Source organism: Salmo salar, chromosome ssa02, assembly GCF_905237065.1.
Source record: "Salmo salar chromosome ssa02, Ssal_v3.1, whole genome shotgun sequence".
Lineage (NCBI taxonomy): Eukaryota > Metazoa > Chordata > Actinopteri > Salmoniformes > Salmonidae > Salmo > Salmo salar.
In genome coordinates this window covers 71,866,465-71,883,628 of record NC_059443.1, presented here as the reverse complement: position 1 = coordinate 71,883,628, position 17,164 = coordinate 71,866,465, and the positions used below count along the sequence as shown (strand labels likewise).

Genomic DNA, 17,164 nt, shown 5'->3' with positions numbered 1-17,164 from the left:
AGCAGTAGAGCTAACTCCCTCCCTCCCTCCCCCTCTCTCTCAATCTGACCTTCAGCAGTAGGGGCTAACTCCCTCCCTCCCTCCCCCTCTCTCTCAATCTGACCTTCAGCAGTAGGGCTAACTCCCTCCCTCCCTCCCCCTCTCTCTCAATCTGACCTTCAGCAGTAGAGCTAACTCCCTCCCTCCCTCCCCCTCTCTCTCAATCTGACCTTCAGCAGTAGAGCTAACTCCCTCCCTCCCTCCCCCTCTCTCTCAATCTGACCTTCAGCAGTAGGGCTAACTCCCTCCCTCCCCCTCTCTCTCAATCTGACCTTCAGCAGTAGAGCTAACTCCCTCCCTCCCCTCTCCTCTCAATCTGACCTTCAGCAGTAGAGCTAACTCCCTCCCTCCCCCTCTCTCTCAATCTGACCTTCAGCAGTAGAGCTAACTCCCTCCCTCCCTCCCCCTCTCTCTCAATCTGACCTTCAGCAGTAGAGCTAACTCCCTCCCTCCCTCCCCCTCTCTCGCCGTACCTTCAACACCAGTATGAACAGGAGCATGGCAGACAGCAGGGTGTAAGCTTGGCTCTGCCGTGCCAGCGGGTAGAAGTCAGTGTACCCGTCTCGTTGCCGCAGGTACGACGCCCACAGGCGCCCGGCGGCAGCACATCGGCTGATGTGGAGGCCACACACACACGCTGCCAGCGCCAGGCTGCACCCGCCCAGCAACCGCCACGGGCACAGGAGGTATACCCAGCCCTCTCTCATCATGTCCAGGACTGCACATACACACAAGTACACCACTAGGGAGAAGAGAAGGATCTGAGAGGAGGAGAGAGGGAGGGGGAAGGGGGAGAGGAGAGAGGGAGGGAGAGAGAGAGAGACAGAAATGGAGAACTAATTTATCTGTCTGCAGACAGTATTTCCTTTGTTGCCATGGTAATATAATAACCTAGATCCTGGAGTATTCAGTGGGTTGGTATGGTGATATTATAATCTAGTGGTGTATTCAGTGTGTTGGTATGGTGATATTATAATCTAGTGGTGTATTCAGTGTGTTGGTATGGTGATATTATAATCTAGTGGTGTATTCAGTGTGTTGGTATGGTGATATTATAATCTAGTGGTGTATTCAGTGTGTTGGTATAGTGATATTATAATCTAGTGGTGTATTCAGTGTGTTGGTATGGTGATATTATAATCTAGTGGTGTATTCAGTGTGTTGGTATGGTGATATTATAATCTGGTGGTGTATTCAGTGTGTTGCTATGGTGATATTATAATCTGGTGGTGTATTCGGTGTGTTGGTATGGTGATATTATAATCTAGTGGTGTATTCAGTGTGTTGGTATGGTGATATTATAATCTGGTGGTGTATTCAGTGTGTTGGTATGGTGATATTATAATCTAGTGGTGTATTCAGTGTGTTGGTATGGTGATATTATAATCTAGTGGTGTATTCAGTGTGTTGGTATGGTGATATTATAATCTAGTGGTGTATTCAGTGTGTTGGTATGGTGATATTATAATCTAGTGGTGTATTCAGTGTGTTGGTATGGTGATATTATAATCTAGTGGTGTATTCAGTGTGTTGGTATGGTGATATTATAATCTAGTGGTGTATTCAGTGTGTTGGTATGGTGATATTATAATCTAGTGGAGTATTCAGTGTGTTGGTATAGTGATATTATAATCTAGTGGTGTATTCAGTGTGTTGGTATGGTGATATTATAATCTAGTGGTGTATTCAGTGTGTTGGTATGGTGATATTATAATCTAGTGGTGTATTCAGTGTGTTGGTATGGTGATATTATAATCTAGTGGTGTATTCAGTGTGTTGGTATGGTGATATTATAATCTAGTGGTGTATTCAGTGTGTTGGTATGGTGATATTATAATCTAGTGGTGTATTCAGTGTGTTGGTATGGTGATATTATAATCTAGTGGTGTATTCAGTGTGTTGGTATGGTGATATTATAATCTAGTGGTGTATTCAGTGTGTTGGTATGGTGATATTATAATCTAGTGGTGTATTCAGTGTGTTGGTATGGTGATATTATAATCTAGTGGTGTATTCAGTGTGTTGGTATGGTGATATTATAATCTAGTGGTGTATTCAGTGTGTTGGTATAGTGATATTATAATGTAGTGGTGTATTCAGTGTGTTGGTATAGTGATATTATAATCTAGTGGTGTATTCAGTGTGTTGGTATGGTGATATTATAATCTAGTGGAGTATTCAGTGTGTTGGTATGGTGATATAATGTAGTGGTGTATTCAATGTGTTGGTATAGTGATATTATAATCTAGTGGTGTATTCAGTGTGTTGGTATGGTAATGTAATTATATAGTGGTGTATTCAGTATTCTCTAGCCATGCTATGATTGGTTAGTTCCAACATACTGCTCCCGCCCCTCTACTATATCCATTCTGTGATTGGCTAGCACTAGCTGTCTTTGTGTGGCTGCCGGGGGTTACCGTGAGCTGCAGCTGCAGGTCGAGGCCTGTGATAGGCTGCAGGCGGAAGGTCAAGAGGTCGAGGCTGGACTGAGTGTCCTCAGAGACGGGGAACTCAAACAGGAAGGAGAAGACGGCCAAAAGGTCTGTGTTGGTGTTGTAGAGAGAGAACTCCACAAACACAGCTCGTGTCCTGGTAACACACACACACAGAGAGAGAAGATGAGGAGAGAGAGAAAAAGAGAGACACTGACAGTCAGACACTCAAATTCAGATTCAAATGGCATCACTGAAATCTCCGTTCCCTCCCTCTCTCTCTTCTCACATGTGGTCCATCCAGTGTAACTGCTGTAGGTACTGTAGTGATGTTCTGGTCTGCTCTATGTTCCTGTTCAGCTGTTGGACGAAACCTCCGCTCCCGTACACCATCACCTGACCCCAACGCCACGCCCTGGGAGAGGGAGAGAGAGAGGAGGGATGGAAAGAGGGGAGGAAGGGAGAGAAATAGAGGCTCAAGAAAGACAGCAATGACATAAGAGGATCAACCCATCTATTTCTCTCCCTCCCTCCCTCCCTCCCTCCCTCCCTCCCTCCCTCCCTCCCCCTCCCTCCCTCCTCCTTACCCGTTGTCATCAGCCGTGTGTAAGGACCAGTTCTGGGTCAGCTTCCTGCGTACTGCTGAGCCAGTCAACCCCTCTCCCCAGCCTGCTGCTCCTGCCCCATGGATGGTACCTGGAGAGGACAGACGAACTATACAAGGTTTAGAAAGATTTCTGAATAAACAATGAATTACTGGAAGCTAAATTAGTGTGTGTGTTTGTGTGTGTATGAGTGTGTATGAGTGTAGGAATGTGTGTGACCAACTGAAAAGTGAAATGGACTGTACTCTCACCGTCTCGTATCTGTCGTAGTCTGGGCGTGCCCAGTAGCACACTTCCTGTTTCCTGCATTAGGGTGGGGCCATCCAGTAACCTTGGCAACAGGGAGCCTGACAGCCATGCCCACACATCCTCACGCCTGCAGGACAGAGACATGGACATGATGAGTTGTACTGAAACAGTAGTGATTTGTCTGTACTGAAACAGTAGTGATTTGTCTGTACTGAAACAGTAGTGATTTGTCTGTACTGAAACAGTAGTGATTTGTCTGTACTGACACAGAAGTGATTTGTCTGTACTGAAACAGTAGTGATTTGTCTGTACTGAAACAGAAGTGATTTGTCTGTACTGAAACAGTAGTGATTTGTCTGTACTGAAACAGTAGTGATTTGTCTGTACCGAAACAGAAGTGATTTGTCTGCACTGAAACAGTAGTGATTTGTCTGTACTGAAACAGTAGTGAATTGTCTGTACTGAAACAGTAGTGAATTGTCTGTACTGAAACAGTAGTGATTTGTCTGTACTGAAACAGAAGTGATTTGTCTGTACTGAAACAGTAGTGATTTGTCTGTACTGAAACAGTAGTGATTTGTCTGTACTGAAACAGTAGTGATTTGTCTGTACTGAAACAGAAGTGATTTGTCTGTACTGAAACAGAAGTGATTTGTCTGTACTGAAACAGTAGTGATTTGTCTGTACTGAAACAGTAGTGATTTGTCTGTACTGAAACAGTGGTGATTTGTCTGTACTGAAACAGTAGTGATTTGTCTGTACTGAAACAGTAGTGATTTGTCTGTACTGAAACAGTAGTGATTTGTCTGTACTGAAACAGTAGTGATTTGTCTGTACTGAAACAGAAGTGATTTGTCTGTACTGAAACAATAGTGATTTGTCTGTACTGAAACAATTGTGATTTGTCTGTACTGAAACAGTAGTGATTTGTCTGTACCGAAACAGAAGTGATTTGTCTGTACTGAAATAGAAGTGATTTGTCTGTACCGAAACAGAAGTGATTTGTCTGTGCTGAAACAGTAGTGATTTGTCTGTACTGAAACAGTAGTGATTTGTCTGTACTGAAACAGTCAAAAAAATACAGAGTTTGATCAAAGTCTGTTTTAGGAGAACAGCTCTCAACACACACACACACACACACACACACACACACACACACACACACACACACACACACACACACACACACACACACACACTCTCTCTCTCTGAAGTCATAGCAGTGCCAGTAGTGACAGCAACACTTTGTAATGTAATGTATATGAGCAGCCTGTGCTAGACGTGTGTGAATAGTTAACGAATGGAGTCCAGTTTCATATAGACGTGTGTGTGAATAGTTAACGAATGGAGTCCAGTTTCATATGGACGTGTGTGTGAATAGTTAACGAATGGAGTCCAGTTTCATATGGATGTGTGTTAATAGTTAACGAATGGAGTCCAGTTTCATATGGACGTGTGTGAATAGTTAACGAATGGAGTCCAGTTTCATATGAACGTGTGTGAATAGTTAACGAATGGAGTCCAGTTTCATATGAACGTGTGTGAATAGTTAACGAATGGAGTCCAGTTTCATATGGACGTGTGTGAATAGTTAACGAATGGAGTCCAGTTTCATATAGACGTGTGTGTGAATAGTTAACGAATGGAGTCCAGTTTCATATGGACGTGTGTGAATAGTTAACGAATGGAGTCCAGTTTCATATAGACGTGTGTGAATAGTTAACGAATGGAGTCCAGTTTCATATGAACGTGTGTGAATAGTTAACGAATGGAGTCCAGTTTCATATGGACATGTGTGAATAGTTAACGAATGGAGTCCAGTTTCATATAGACGTGTGTGTGAATAGTTAACGAATGGAGTCCAGTTTCATATGGACGTGTGTGAATAGTTAACGAATGGAGTCCAGTTTCATATGGACGTGTGTGAATAGTTAACGAATTGAGTCCAGTTTCATATGGACGTGTGTGAATAGTTAACGAATGGAGACCAGTTTCATATGGATGTGTGTGAATAGTTAACGAATGGAGTCCAGTTTCATATAGACGTGTGTGAATGGTTAACGAATGGAGTCCAGTTTCATATGAACGTGTGTGTGAATAGTTAACGAATGGAGTCCAGTTTCATATGAACGTGTGTGAATAGTTAACGAATGGAGTCCAGTTTCATATGAACGTGTGTGAATAGTTAACGAATGGAGTCCAGTTTCATATGGACGTGTGTGAATAGTTAACGAATGGAGTCCAGTTTCATATAGACGTGTGTGTGAATAGTTAACGAATGGAGTCCAGTTTCATATGGACGTGTGTGAATAGTTAACGAATGGAGTCCAGTTTCATATAGACGTGTGTGAATAGTTAACGAATGGAGTCCAGTTTCATATGAACGTGTGTGAATAGTTAACGAATGGAGTCCAGTTTCATATGGACATGTGTGAATAGTTAACGAATGGAGTCCAGTTTCATATAGACGTGTGTGTGAATAGTTAACGAATGGAGTCCAGTTTCATATGGACGTGTGTGAATAGTTAACGAATGGAGTCCAGTTTCATATGGACGTGTGTGAATAGTTAACGAATTGAGTCCAGTTTCATATGGACGTGTGTGAATAGTTAACGAATGGAGACCAGTTTCATATGGATGTGTGTGAATAGTTAACGAATGGAGTCCAGTTTCATATAGACGTGTGTGAATGGTTAACGAATGGAGTCCAGTTTCATATGAACGTGTGTGTGAATAGTTAACGAATGGAGTCCAGTTTCATATGGACGTGTGTGAATAGTTAACGAATTGAGTCCAGTTTCATATGGACGTGTGTGAATAGTTAACGAATGGAGACCAGTTTCATATGGATGTGTGTGAATAGTTAACGAATGGAGTCCAGTTTCATATAGACGTGTGTGAATGGTTAACGAATGGAGTCCAGTTTCATATGAACGTGTGTGTGAATAGTTAACGAATGGAGTCCAGTTTCATATGGACGTGTGTGAATAGTTAACGAATGGAGTCCAGTTTCATATGGACGTGTGTGTGAATAGTTAACGAATGGAGTCCAGTTTCATATGGACGTGTGTGAATAGTTAACGAATTGAGTCCAGTTTCATATGGACGTGTGTGAATAGTTAACGAATGGAGACCAGTTTCATATAGACGTGTGTGAATGGTTAACGAATGGAGTCCAGTTTCATATGAACGTGTGTGTGAATAGTTAACGAATGGAGTCCAGTTTCATATATACGTGTGTGAATAGTTAACGAATGGAGACCAGTTTCATATGGACGTGTGTGTGAATAGTTAACGAATGGAGTCCAGTTTCATATGGACGTGTGTGTGAATAGTTAACGAATGGAGTCCAGTTTCATATGAACGTGTGTGTGAATAGTTAACGAATGGAGTCCAGTTTCATATGGACGTGTGTGAATAGTTAACGAATGGAGTCAAGTTTCATATGGACGTGTGTGTGAATAGTTAACGAATGGAGTCCAGTTTCATATGGACGTGTGTGAATAGTTAACGAATGGAGACCAGTTTCATATGGATGTGTGTGAATAGTTAACGAATGGAGTCCAGTTTCATATAGACGTGTGTGAATGGTTAACGAATGGAGTCCAGTTTCATATGAACGTGTGTGTGAATAGTTAACGAATGGAGTCCAGTTTCATATATACGTGTGTGTGAATGGTTAACGAATGTAGTCCAGTTTCATATGATCCTGTGTGAATAGTTAACGAATGGAGACCAGTTTCATATGGACGTGTGTGAATAGTTAACGAATAGAGTCCAGTTTCATATAGACGTGTGTGAATGGTTAACGAATGGAGTCCAGTTTCATATAGACGTGTGTGAATAGTTAACGAATGGAGTCCAGTTTCATATGAACATGTGTGAATAGTTAACGGAGTCCAGTTTCATATGGACGTGTGTGAATAGTTAACGAATGGAGTCCAGTTTCATATGGACGTGTGTGTGAATAGTTAACGGAGTCCAGTTTCATATGGACGTGTGTGAATAGTTAACGAATGGAGACCAGTTTCATATGGATGTGTGTGAATAGTTAACGAATGGAGTCCAGTTTCATATGAACGTGTGTGTGAATAGTTAACGAATGGAGTCCAGTTTCATATATACGTGTGTGAATAGTTAACGAATGGAGACCAGTTTCATATGGATGTGTGTGAATAGTTAACGAATGGAGTCCAGTTTCATATGAACGTGTGTGTGAATAGTTAACGAATGGAGTCCAGTTTCATATATACGTGTGTGAATAGTTAACGAATGGAGACCAGTTTCATATGGACGTGTGTGTGAATAGTTAACGAATGGAGTCCAGTTTCATATGGACGTGTGTGTGAATAGTTAACGAATGGAGTCCAGTTTCATATGGACGTGTGTGAATAGTTAACGAATGGAGTCCAGTTTCATATAGACGTGTGTGAATGGTTAACGAATGGAGACCAGTTTCATATGGACGTGTGTGAATAGTTAACGAATAGAGTCCAGTTTCATATAGACGTGTGTGAATGGTTAACGAATGGAGTCCAGTTTCATATAGACGTGTGTGAATAGTTAACGAATGGAGTCCGGTTTCATTTGAACATGTGTGAATAGTTAACGGAGTCCAGTTTCATATGGACGTGTGTGAATAGTTAACGAATGGAGTCCAGTTTCATATGGACGTGTGTGAATAGTTAACGAATGGAGTCCAGTTTCATATGATCGTGTGTCAATAGTTAACCTCTCTAGGGTATGTGGGACGAAATCGTCCCACCTACTCAACAGCCAGTGTAATCCCGTGGCGCGTTATTCAAATACCTTAGAAATGCTATTACTTCAATTTCTCAAACATATGACTATTTTACACCATTTTAAAGACAAGACTCTCGTTAATCTAACCACACTCTCCGATTTCAAAAAGGCTTTACAACGAAAGCAAAACATTAGATTATGTCAGCAGAGTACCCAGCCAGAAATAATCAGACACCCAATTTCAAGCTAGCATATAATGTCACATAAACCCAAACCACAGCTAAATGCAGCACTAACCTTTGATGATCTTCATCAGATGACACTCCTAGGACATTATGTTATACAATACATGCATGTTTTGTTCAATCAAGTTCATATTTATATCAAAAACCAGCTTTTTACATTAGCATGTGACGTTCAGAACTAGCATATCCACCGCAAACTTCCGGTGAATTTACTAAATTACTCACGATAAACGTTCACAAAAAACATAACAATTATTTTAAGAATTATAGATACAGAACTCCTTTATGCAATCGCTATGTCCGATTTTAAAATAGCTTTTCGGCAAAAGCACACTTTTGCAATATTCTGAGTAGATAGCTCGCCATCACGGGCTAGCTATTTTGAACCCCACCAAGTTTGGCCCTCACCAAACTCAGACTTACTATAATAAAAATTGGATTACCTTTGCTGTTCTTCGTCAGAATGCATTCCCAGGACTTCTACTTCAATAACAAATGTTGGTTTGGTTCAAAATAATCCAGTTATGTTCAAATATCCTCTGTTTTGTTCGTGCGTTCAAGACACTATCTGAAGGGTGACGAAGGGTGACGCGCCCGACGCGTTTCGTGACAAAAAAATTCTAAATATTCCATTACCGTACTTCGAAGCATGTCAACCGCTGTTTAAAATCATTTTTTATGCGATTTTTCTCGTAAAAAAAGCGATAATATTCCGACCGGGAAACCCTGTTTTCGTTCAAAGACGAAAAAATAAAAACATGGTGTCGCCTCGTGCACGCGCCCCAGTCTCATTGTTCTCTGATCGACCACTATCCAAATGCGCTACTGTTTTTCAGCCAGGGGCTCCAAAGGCATCATTCACCGTTTTGCCGCCTTCTGAGAGCCTATGGGAGCCGTAGGAAGTGTCACATTACAGCAGAGATCCTCAGTTTTCAATAAAGAGAGTGTAGAAGCCCAAGAAATGGTCAGAGAGGGCACTTCCTGTAAGGAATCTTCTCAGGTTTTTGCCTGCCATATGAGTTCTGTTATACTCACAGACACCATTCAAACAGTTGTAGAAACGTTAGGGTGTTTTCTATCCAAATCTACCAATTATATGCATATTCTAGTTTCTGGACAGTAGTAATAACCAGATTAAATCGGGTACGTTTTTATCTGGCCGTGCAAATACTGCCCCCTACCCTAGAGAGGTTAACGAATGGAGTCCAGTTTCATATAGACGTGTGTGAATAGTTAACGAATGGAGTCCAGTTTCATATGAACATGTGTGAATAGTTAACGAATGGAGTCCAGTTTCATATAGACGTGTGTGTGAATAGTTAACGAATGGAGTCCAGTTTCATATGGACGTGTGTGTGAATAGTTAACGAATGGAGACCAGTTTCATATGGATGTGTGTGAATAGTTAACGAATGGAGTCCAGTTTCATATAGACGTGTGTGAATGGTTAACGAATGGAGTCCAGTTTCATATGAACGTGTGTGTGAATAGTTAACGAATGGAGTCCAGTTTCATATGGACGTGTGTGAATAGTTAACGAATGGAGTCCAGTTTCATATGGACGTGTGTGTGAATAGTTAACGAATGGAGTCCAGTTTCATATGGACGTGTGTGAATAGTTAACGAATTGAGTCCAGTTTCATATGGACGTGTGTGAATAGTTAACGAATGGAGACCAGTTTCATATGGATGTGTGTGAATAGTTAACGAATGGAGTCCAGTTTCATATAGACGTGTGTGAATGGTTAACGAATGGAGTCCAGTTTCATATGAACGTGTGTGTGAATAGTTAACGAATGGAGTCCAGTTTCATATATACGTGTGTGAATAGTTAACGAATGGAGACCAGTTTCATATGGACGTGTGTGTGAATAGTTAACGAATGGAGTCCAGTTTCATATGGACGTGTGTGTGAATAGTTAACGAATGGAGTCCAGTTTCATATGAACGTGTGTGTGAATAGTTAACGAATGGAGTCCAGTTTCATATGGACGTGTGTGAATAGTTAACGAATGGAGTCAAGTTTCATATGGACGTGTGTGTGAATAGTTAACGAATGGAGTCCAGTTTCATATGGACGTGTGTGAATAGTTAACGAATGGAGACCAGTTTCATATGGATGTGTGTGAATAGTTAACGAATGGAGTCCAGTTTCATATAGACGTGTGTGAATGGTTAACGAATGGAGTCCAGTTTCATATGAACGTGTGTGTGAATAGTTAACGAATGGAGTCCAGTTTCATATATACGTGTGTGTGAATGGTTAACGAATGTAGTCCAGTTTCATATGATCCTGTGTGAATAGTTAACGAATGGAGACCAGTTTCATATGGACGTGTGTGAATAGTTAACGAATAGAGTCCAGTTTCATATAGACGTGTGTGAATGGTTAACGAATGGAGTCCAGTTTCATATAGACGTGTGTGAATAGTTAACGAATGGAGTCCAGTTTCATATGAACATGTGTGAATAGTTAACGGAGTCCAGTTTCATATGGACGTGTGTGAATAGTTAACGAATGGAGTCCAGTTTCATATGGACGTGTGTGTGAATAGTTAACGGAGTCCAGTTTCATATGGACGTGTGTGAATAGTTAACGAATGGAGACCAGTTTCATATGGATGTGTGTGAATAGTTAACGAATGGAGTCCAGTTTCATATGAACGTGTGTGTGAATAGTTAACGAATGGAGTCCAGTTTCATATATACGTGTGTGAATAGTTAACGAATGGAGACCAGTTTCATATGGATGTGTGTGAATAGTTAACGAATGGAGTCCAGTTTCATATGAACGTGTGTGTGAATAGTTAACGAATGGAGTCCAGTTTCATATATACGTGTGTGAATAGTTAACGAATGGAGACCAGTTTCATATGGACGTGTGTGTGAATAGTTAACGAATGGAGTCCAGTTTCATATGGACGTGTGTGTGAATAGTTAACGAATGGAGTCCAGTTTCATATGGACGTGTGTGAATAGTTAACGAATGGAGTCCAGTTTCATATGGACGTGTGTGTGAATAGTTAACGAATGGAGTCCAGCTTCATATGGACGTGTGTGAATGGTTAACGAATGGAGTCCAGTTTCATATAGACGTGTGTGAATGGTTAACGAATGGAGACCAGTTTCATATGGACGTGTGTGAATAGTTAACGAATAGAGTCCAGTTTCATATAGACGTGTGTGAATGGTTAACGAATGGAGTCCAGTTTCATATAGACGTGTGTGAATAGTTAACGAATGGAGTCCGGTTTCATTTGAACATGTGTGAATAGTTAACGGAGTCCAGTTTCATATGGACGTGTGTGAATAGTTAACGAATGGAGTCCAGTTTCATATGGACGTGTGTGAATAGTTAACGAATGGAGTCCAGTTTCATATGATCGTGTGTCAATAGTTAACCTCTCTAGGGTATGTGGGACGAAATCGTCCCACCTACTCAACAGCCAGTGTAATCCCGTGGCGCGTTATTCAAATACCTTAGAAATGCTATTACTTCAATTTCTCAAACATATGACTATTTTACACCATTTTAAAGACAAGACTCTCGTTAATCTAACCACACTCTCCGATTTCAAAAAGGCTTTACAACGAAAGCAAAACATTAGATTATGTCAGCAGAGTACCCAGCCAGAAATAATCAGACACCCAATTTCAAGCTAGCATATAATGTCACATAAACCCAAACCACAGCTAAATGCAGCACTAACCTTTGATGATCTTCATCAGATGACACTCCTAGGACATTATGTTATACAATACATGCATGTTTTGTTCAATCAAGTTCATATTTATATCAAAAACCAGCTTTTTACATTAGCATGTGACGTTCAGAACTAGCATATCCACCGCAAACTTCCGGTGAATTTACTAAATTACTCACGATAAACGTTCACAAAAAACATAACAATTATTTTAAGAATTATAGATACAGAACTCCTTTATGCAATCGCTATGTCCGATTTTAAAATAGCTTTTCGGCAAAAGCACACTTTTGCAATATTCTGAGTAGATAGCTCGCCATCACGGGCTAGCTATTTTGAACCCCACCAAGTTTGGCCCTCACCAAACTCAGACTTACTATAATAAAAATTGGATTACCTTTGCTGTTCTTCGTCAGAATGCATTCCCAGGACTTCTACTTCAATAACAAATGTTGGTTTGGTTCAAAATAATCCAGTTATGTTCAAATATCCTCTGTTTTGTTCGTGCGTTCAAGACACTATCTGAAGGGTGACGAAGGGTGACGCGCCCGACGCGTTTCGTGACAAAAAAATTCTAAATATTCCATTACCGTACTTCGAAGCATGTCAACCGCTGTTTAAAATCATTTTTTATGCGATTTTTCTCGTAAAAAAAGCGATAATATTCCGACCGGGAAACCCTGTTTTCGTTCAAAGACGAAAAAATAAAAACATGGTGTCGCCTCGTGCACGCGCCCCAGTCTCATTGTTCTCTGATCGACCACTATCCAAATGCGCTACTGTTTTTCAGCCAGGGGCTCCAAAGGCATCATTCACCGTTTTGCCGCCTTCTGAGAGCCTATGGGAGCCGTAGGAAGTGTCACGTTACAGCAGAGATCCTCAGTTTTCAATAAAGAGAGTGTAGAAGCCCAAGAAATGGTCAGAGAGGGCACTTCCTGTAAGGAATCTTCTCAGGTTTTTGCCTGCCATATGAGTTCTGTTATACTCACAGACACCATTCAAACAGTTGTAGAAACGTTAGGGTGTTTTCTATCCAAATCTACCAATTATATGCATATTCTAGTTTCTGGACAGTAGTAATAACCAGATTAAATCGGGTACGTTTTTTATCTGGCCGTGCAAATACTGCCCCCTACCCTAGAGAGGTTAACGAATGGAGTCCAGTTTCATATAGACGTGTGTGAATAGTTAACGAATGGAGTCCAGTTTCATATGAACATGTGTGAATAGTTAACGAATGGAGTCCAGTTTCATATAGACGTGTGTGTGAATAGTTAACGAATGGAGTCCAGTTTCATATGGACGTGTGTGTGAATAGTTAACGAATGGAGACCAGTTTCATATGGATGTGTGTGAATAGTTAACGAATGGAGTCCAGTTTCATATAGACGTGTGTGAATGGTTAACGAATGGAGTCCAGTTTCATATGAACGTGTGTGTGAATAGTTAACGAATGGAGTCCAGTTTCATATGGACGTGTGTGAATAGTTAACGAATGGAGTCCAGTTTCATATGGACGTGTGTGTGAATAGTTAACGAATGGAGTCCAGTTTCATATGGACGTGTGTGAATAGTTAACGAATTGAGTCCAGTTTCATATGGACGTGTGTGAATAGTTAACGAATGGAGACCAGTTTCATATGGATGTGTGTGAATAGTTAACGAATGGAGTCCAGTTTCATATAGACGTGTGTGAATGGTTAACGAATGGAGTCCAGTTTCATATGAACGTGTGTGTGAATAGTTAACGAATGGAGTCCAGTTTCATATATACGTGTGTGAATAGTTAACGAATGGAGACCAGTTTCATATGGACGTGTGTGTGAATAGTTAACGAATGGAGTCCAGTTTCATATGGACGTGTGTGTGAATAGTTAACGAATGGAGTCCAGTTTCATATGAACGTGTGTGTGAATAGTTAACGAATGGAGTCCAGTTTCATATGGACGTGTGTGAATAGTTAACGAATGGAGTCAAGTTTCATATGGACGTGTGTGTGAATAGTTAACGAATGGAGTCCAGTTTCATATGGACGTGTGTGAATAGTTAACGAATGGAGACCAGTTTCATATGGATGTGTGTGAATAGTTAACGAATGGAGTCCAGTTTCATATAGACGTGTGTGAATGGTTAACGAATGGAGTCCAGTTTCATATGAACGTGTGTGTGAATAGTTAACGAATGGAGTCCAGTTTCATATATACGTGTGTGTGAATGGTTAACGAATGTAGTCCAGTTTCATATGATCCTGTGTGAATAGTTAACGAATGGAGACCAGTTTCATATGGACGTGTGTGAATAGTTAACGAATAGAGTCCAGTTTCATATAGACGTGTGTGAATGGTTAACGAATGGAGTCCAGTTTCATATAGACGTGTGTGAATAGTTAACGAATGGAGTCCAGTTTCATATGAACATGTGTGAATAGTTAACGGAGTCCAGTTTCATATGGACGTGTGTGAATAGTTAACGAATGGAGTCCAGTTTCATATGGACGTGTGTGTGAATAGTTAACGGAGTCCAGTTTCATATGGACGTGTGTGAATAGTTAACGAATGGAGACCAGTTTCATATGGATGTGTGTGAATAGTTAACGAATGGAGTCCAGTTTCATATGAACGTGTGTGTGAATAGTTAACGAATGGAGTCCAGTTTCATATATACGTGTGTGAATAGTTAACGAATGGAGACCAGTTTCATATGGATGTGTGTGAATAGTTAACGAATGGAGTCCAGTTTCATATGAACGTGTGTGTGAATAGTTAACGAATGGAGTCCAGTTTCATATATACGTGTGTGAATAGTTAACGAATGGAGACCAGTTTCATATGGACGTGTGTGTGAATAGTTAACGAATGGAGTCCAGTTTCATATGGACGTGTGTGTGAATAGTTAACGAATGGAGTCCAGTTTCATATGGACGTGTGTGAATAGTTAACGAATGGAGTCCAGTTTCATATGGACGTGTGTGTGAATAGTTAACGAATGGAGTCCAGCTTCATATGGACGTGTGTGAATGGTTAACGAATGGAGTCCAGTTTCATATAGACGTGTGTGAATGGTTAACGAATGGAGACCAGTTTCATATGGACGTGTGTGAATAGTTAACGAATAGAGTCCAGTTTCATATAGACGTGTGTGAATGGTTAACGAATGGAGTCCAGTTTCATATAGACGTGTGTGAATAGTTAACGAATGGAGTCCGGTTTCATTTGAACATGTGTGAATAGTTAACGGAGTCCAGTTTCATATGGACGTGTGTGAATAGTTAACGAATGGAGTCCAGTTTCATATGGACGTGTGTGAATAGTTAACGAATGGAGTCCAGTTTCATATGATCGTGTGTCAATAGTTAACCTCTCTAGGGTATGTGGGACGAAATCGTCCCACCTACTCAACAGCCAGTGTAATCCCGTGGCGCGTTATTCAAATACCTTAGAAATGCTATTACTTCAATTTCTCAAACATATGACTATTTTACACCATTTTAAAGACAAGACTCTCGTTAATCTAACCACACTCTCCGATTTCAAAAAGGCTTTACAACGAAAGCAAAACATTAGATTATGTCAGCAGAGTACCCAGCCAGAAATAATCAGACACCCAATTTCAAGCTAGCATATAATGTCACATAAACCCAAACCACAGCTAAATGCAGCACTAACCTTTGATGATCTTCATCAGATGACACTCCTAGGACATTATGTTATACAATACATGCATGTTTTGTTCAATCAAGTTCATATTTATATCAAAAACCAACTTTTTACATTAGCATGTGACGTTCAGAACTAGCATATCCACCGCAAACTTCCGGTGAATTTACTAAATTACTCACGATAAACGTTCACAAAAAACATAACAATTATTTTAAGAATTATAGATACAGAACTCCTTTATGCAATCGCTATGTCCGATTTTAAAATAGCTTTTCGGCAAAAGCACACTTTTGCAATATTCTGAGTAGATAGCTCGCCATCACGGGCTAGCTATTTTGAACCCCACCAAGTTTGGCCCTCACCAAACTCAGACTTACTATAATAAAAATTGGATTACCTTTGCTGTTCTTCGTCAGAATGCATTCCCAGGACTTCTACTTCAATAACAAATGTTGGTTTGGTTCAAAATAATCCAGTTATGTTCAAATATCCTCTGTTTTGTTCGTATGCGTTCAAGACACTATCTGAAGGGTGACGAAGGGTGACGCGCCCGACGCGTTTCGTGACAAAAAAATTCTAAATATTCCATTACCGTACTTCGAAGCATGTCAACCGCTGTTTAAAATCATTTTTATGCGATTTTTCTCGTAAAAAAGCGATAATATTCCGACCGGGAAACCCTGTTTTCGTTCAAAGACGAAAAAATAAAAACATGGTGTCGCCTCGTGCACGCGCCCCAGTCTCATTGTTCTCTGATCGACCACTATCCAAATGCGCTACTGTTTTTCAGCCAGGGGCTCCAAAGGCATCATTCACCGTTTTGCCGCCTTCTGAGAGCCTATGGGAGCCGTAGGAAGTGTCACGTTACAGCAGAGATCCTCAGTTTTCAATAAAGAGAGTGTAGAAGCCCAAGAAATGGTCAGAGAGGGCACTTCCTGTAAGGAATCTTCTCAGGTTTTTGCCTGCCATATGAGTTCTGTTATACTCACAGACACCATTCAAACAGTTGTAGAAACGTTAGGGTGTTTTCTATCCAAATCTACCAATTATATGCATATTCTAGTTTCTGGACAGTAGTAATAACCAGATTAAATCGGGTACGTTTTTTATCTGGCCGTGCAAATACTGCCCCCTACCCTAGAGAGGTTAACGAATGGAGTCCAGTTTCATATAGACGTGTGTGAATAGTTAACAAATGGAGTCCAGTTTCATATGAACATGTGTGAATAGTTAACGAATGGAGTCCAGTTTCATATAGACGTGTGTGTGAATAGTTAACGAATGGAGTCCAGTTTCATATGGACGTGTGTGTGAATAGTTAACGAATGGAGACCAGTTTCATATGGACGTGTGTGAATAGTTAACGAATGGAGTCCAGTTTCATATGGACGTGTGTGAATAGTTTAATGTAGGGAGCTCAAACAGCGCTGAGCAGACAGAGGGAACATGAGTACACACACACACACACACACACACACACACACACAC

The 17,164-nt window shown here is 40.7% G+C and overlaps 1 protein-coding gene across 1 annotated transcript in view; it reads right to left on the bottom strand.

The window, feature by feature from the left end:
- LOC106592167 (polycystin-1) overlaps positions 1-17,164 on the bottom strand; it is a 184,731-nt gene that overhangs the window by 7,903 nt on the left and 159,664 nt on the right. Inside the window, 5 exon segments of the mRNA XM_045709451.1 lie at positions 513-800; positions 2,457-2,628; positions 2,761-2,886; positions 3,059-3,167; positions 3,328-3,452. Coding sequence (XP_045565407.1) covers positions 513-800; positions 2,457-2,628; positions 2,761-2,886; positions 3,059-3,167; positions 3,328-3,452 — 820 coding nt within the window.